General features: G+C 44.7%; 1 protein-coding gene across 1 annotated transcript in view; it reads right to left on the reverse strand.

Moving 5' to 3' along the window:
- The window catches only part of Esr2 (estrogen receptor 2), a 49,352-nt gene that overhangs the window by 27,421 nt on the left and 18,104 nt on the right, over positions 1-3,827 (reverse strand). Inside the window, exon 4 of the mRNA XM_005343221.3 lies at positions 579-695. Within this exon, the coding sequence (XP_005343278.1) occupies positions 579-695 (117 nt within the window). The remainder of the gene's footprint in view (positions 1-578; positions 696-3,827) is intronic.

Consider the following 3,827-nt stretch of genomic DNA (forward strand, 5'->3'; position numbering starts at 1 on the left):
AGTGCTCCTTGAGACACTGTCTACAGACTCCAGCTCCTCCTACGGAAGTGCTCCTTGAGACACTGTCTACAGACTCCAGCTCTTCCTAAGGGAGTACATCCTTCAGACACTGTCTATGGGCTGCAGTTCTTCCTTGAAGTGTATATTCCCCTCCTTCTAGAAAGCAAGTGGAGAAACGGGATCACATCTTCCCCGTAGTCACCTGAGAAATCCACAAGACATCCTGTTTTCCTGTTACAAGCTCTAACTGTGGGCATTCATGCCAGGAAGTCACCATCTGCTGGCAAGCTCCAGCCCATTTGAATGGTTCAGTAGCTAGAAAGTCCCCCACCTACACAGAGGCCTCTTCTTCGCTCCACCCCCGAGCCCGGTCAGACTCTGGCCTCTAATGCTCTGAAATCTTTGCTCACACCCAAGCAACTCTGCCTGCAGCTGCGAGGAATAACCAGCGCACTTGGATGGACAGGAGTACTTCAAGATAATTTCCATGCCCTAAAGTCCCTCTCAGCCAGGCCATGCATCTCCAGTTCCTCAGCTCTCGCAGGCACCCACCACAATAAAAAGAAACGAGCACTCACCACACTTGACCATTCCTACTTCATAGCACTTGCGAAGGCGGCAGGCCTGACAGCTTTTGCGCCGGTTCTTGTCTATGGTGCACTGATTGGTGGCTGGGCAGATGTAATCATTGTGTCCTACAGCAAGAAGACGGAAAATGAGTGCAACAGTTGACAACACTGATAACATCATGTAGCGGGAAGACAGGGAAGACCTACACGTTAAAGCATCCAAATCAGCCACGGTGAAGAAGATATTTGGGTACCTTCGGGTATGAAGGCTCAAACCCAGGGTCTCATGCATGCGAGGCAAGTACTCTATCACTAAGCTATATGCTCAGCTGTGGTGTCTTCATTCTTTCTAAATGTTTAAATTTTTGAGGGGAGGAGGACTCAAGACAGGGTTTCTCTGTGAAGCCTTGGCTGACCTAGAACTAACTCTACAGACCAGACTGATCTTCAATTCACAGAGATCCACCTGCCTCTGCCTCCCACGTGCTGGGATTAAAGGTGTGTGCCACCACCGTCCGGCTTTATTTTTTTATTTAATTATTTTATTTTTATGCTTATTTATTTAGAAAGAGATGATGTAGGTCAAAGGTCTTACAAGAGTTGGTTCTCCTTCCACTACGTGGGGCCTGGGCATCTAACTCATGTCATCAGACTTGGCAGTAAGTGTCGTTATGGACTCTGCCATGTCACTAGCCCCTAAAGGTTTACTTTTACTGGATTTTTTTTTGTGTGTGTGTGTTATGTACATGCAGGGATCCATGGAATAACTGGATCCTCTGGAACTAGCCTTACAGGTGGTTGTGAGGTGCCTGACATGGGTCTGGGAAACGAATTTGAACCCTGGAAAAGCAGCTTGCATTAACCAGAGCCGTCACTCCAGGCCCTTATGTCTTAACTGCATTACACAAATAAACAAAGTAGCCTGCACTTCTCATGTAATGTCTGTGATGACCAGACTTGCAGTATCAACGAGTAAGACTCCTAAGTGAGCAAACCATTAAAAAAAATTAAGTTGCCAAAGGATGCATCAGAGGTCATTTACAGAAAAATGGGATTCTAAAGCTGAGGTCATAATTCAGCAGGATGAGCACCTGACTGGCATACATGAAGCCTTGGGCTCAACCCCCAGCATGGCATATAGCTGGGCATGGTGGCACATGCCTTTATCAGTACATCAGAGATAAAGACAGGAAAATCAATTTAAGGTCACCCTCGGCTACATACCGAGTTAGTGGCCAGCCTGGGCTAAGTGAGACTGTCCCAGAAAGGAAAGAGAGAGAGAAAGAAATGTAATTCCATCAATAGGAAAAGCTCAAAGACAGTATGGAGACATGCATGCATTTGTGGTCAAACCATAGCAAGGAAGGTAAAAGCTACGTGCATCTTGGCTCTGGAGAGGGCCAAGGAGTTAAGACTGCAGGGCCCACTAAGAGGGGCCAGGAGGCTGGGGTATTGCTGCCTGAACACCGGCTATGCAAGGGTTTCCTTTCTTATTCTTGAACCATTCACAGACTTCTACATAATGCTAGCACGCGGCGAGAGGATGATTTAAAAACTAACTCTAAATGTGTAACGTCCATATATAATTTAGCTTAAATAAATACGTGAAATACAATGTTTTATTTTTCTTAGGCTGTTTTTTCTTATATTATACTCACACTATAGTTAATTTTTTTATTACAGAAGATAACTTTCTCTCAGCTGAAGCTGAGTTAAGAGCACTGACTGCTCTTCCCGGGTTCAATTCCCAGCACTTACATGGAGGCCCATACCTTCTGCAATTCTAGTTCCAGGGAATCCAATGCCCTCTTCTAGTCGCCAAGGGGATTAGGTACAGTCATACATGCAGGCAAAACACGCATAGACATACCAGAAAATACTTTTAAAAAAAAAACAAGTCCTTAAAAAAAAAAAAGATAGCTTCTGAGGACCTGGGGATGGATCAGTGAGTCAAATATTTTCTGCACAAACATGAGGACCTAAGATGTGATTCTCAAGTAGAAGTCAACGGTGGCAGCAGTATGTACCCATAACCCCATGTGGGGGAGGCAGATACCTGAACAACAGCTGGCCAGTCTCATCAGTGAGCCCCAGTTCACTGAAGAAACTGTCTCAAAAGTGAAGGTGGACAGCCATAGAAGACACACCCAGTGTTGACCTCCGGCTTCCACCCATGTGCACACGCATCCCTCACAAACACACATACACACACACATACACATACACTCATATAGTATCTCTAATATGGCCCCAGGTATACATATATACAGAGAGAAAGAAATAGGAACATAGATGAATGCATGTCTGTGCATACATATATACGGATATATCCATAAATCGATTCTCTAACTCCATCCCGAGAGGACCTGGTGCAGGGATCTTCCAAGAGCAGTGAGACAGGAGCAGTTTTACCACTCTCATTTTCCAGTAAGGGGAATCAGGGTTCCATGAAACAACAGCGTATTTCAGAACTAGGGCAGGTTACATGTACAACGAGCCTGAAACATTTTGTGCTAGGAAAGAAAGCCATGCCCAAAGAATTACAGGAACACGTTGAAAAGACGGGAATCAGCTTAAGGACTCCTACTGGCCAGTCTGAGATAATGTGGGCCTCAAAAAACTAATGATAGCTACCCAATGCAGAAAAGAAGAAGCCGTAAGTCATAATGATACAGATTAATTCATTGGCTTAATGAAGAATGCCATTATTTACTTAGGCTCAAAAGGTTTCCCAACAAAAACATTCATTACAAAGGGGAAAAGGAGTAATTTTACAGAATGGATGTCTAGCTGCCAGTACCTTGATCAAATAGTCACTAGTAACAGGACAAATTGAAATCACACACCACTTGAGAGGCGCTATGAACACAGCAGCGTCTCTGGCTATCCCTGCAAACAGGGTCTAGGATGAAAGAACAGACGAAGCCAGGACGAGGGACATTATGCAAGATGGCAGCTTCGGTCTTCCAAAGTTTCATGATAATGGAAGCAAGGCAAGCTCTGAAGGACAGAGACCGGAGACACAACACCTAAACACACAGTCAGTTCCTGATCTTGAGCCTTGTGCTAGGGAGGGCAGTAGAACACCTCCAAGTCTGAGCCTTAGGTGGCAGTAATGTATGTATGTATATATGTGTGTGTGTGTGTGTGTGTGTGTGTGTGTATGTATGTGTGTGTGTATGTATGCATGTATGTGTGTGTATGTATGTGTGTGTATGTATGTATGTGTGTGTATGTATGTATGTGTGTGTATGTATG

This window comes from Microtus ochrogaster, chromosome 1, assembly GCF_000317375.1.
Source record: "Microtus ochrogaster isolate Prairie Vole_2 chromosome 1, MicOch1.0, whole genome shotgun sequence".
Taxonomy (NCBI): Eukaryota; Metazoa; Chordata; class Mammalia; order Rodentia; family Cricetidae; genus Microtus; species Microtus ochrogaster.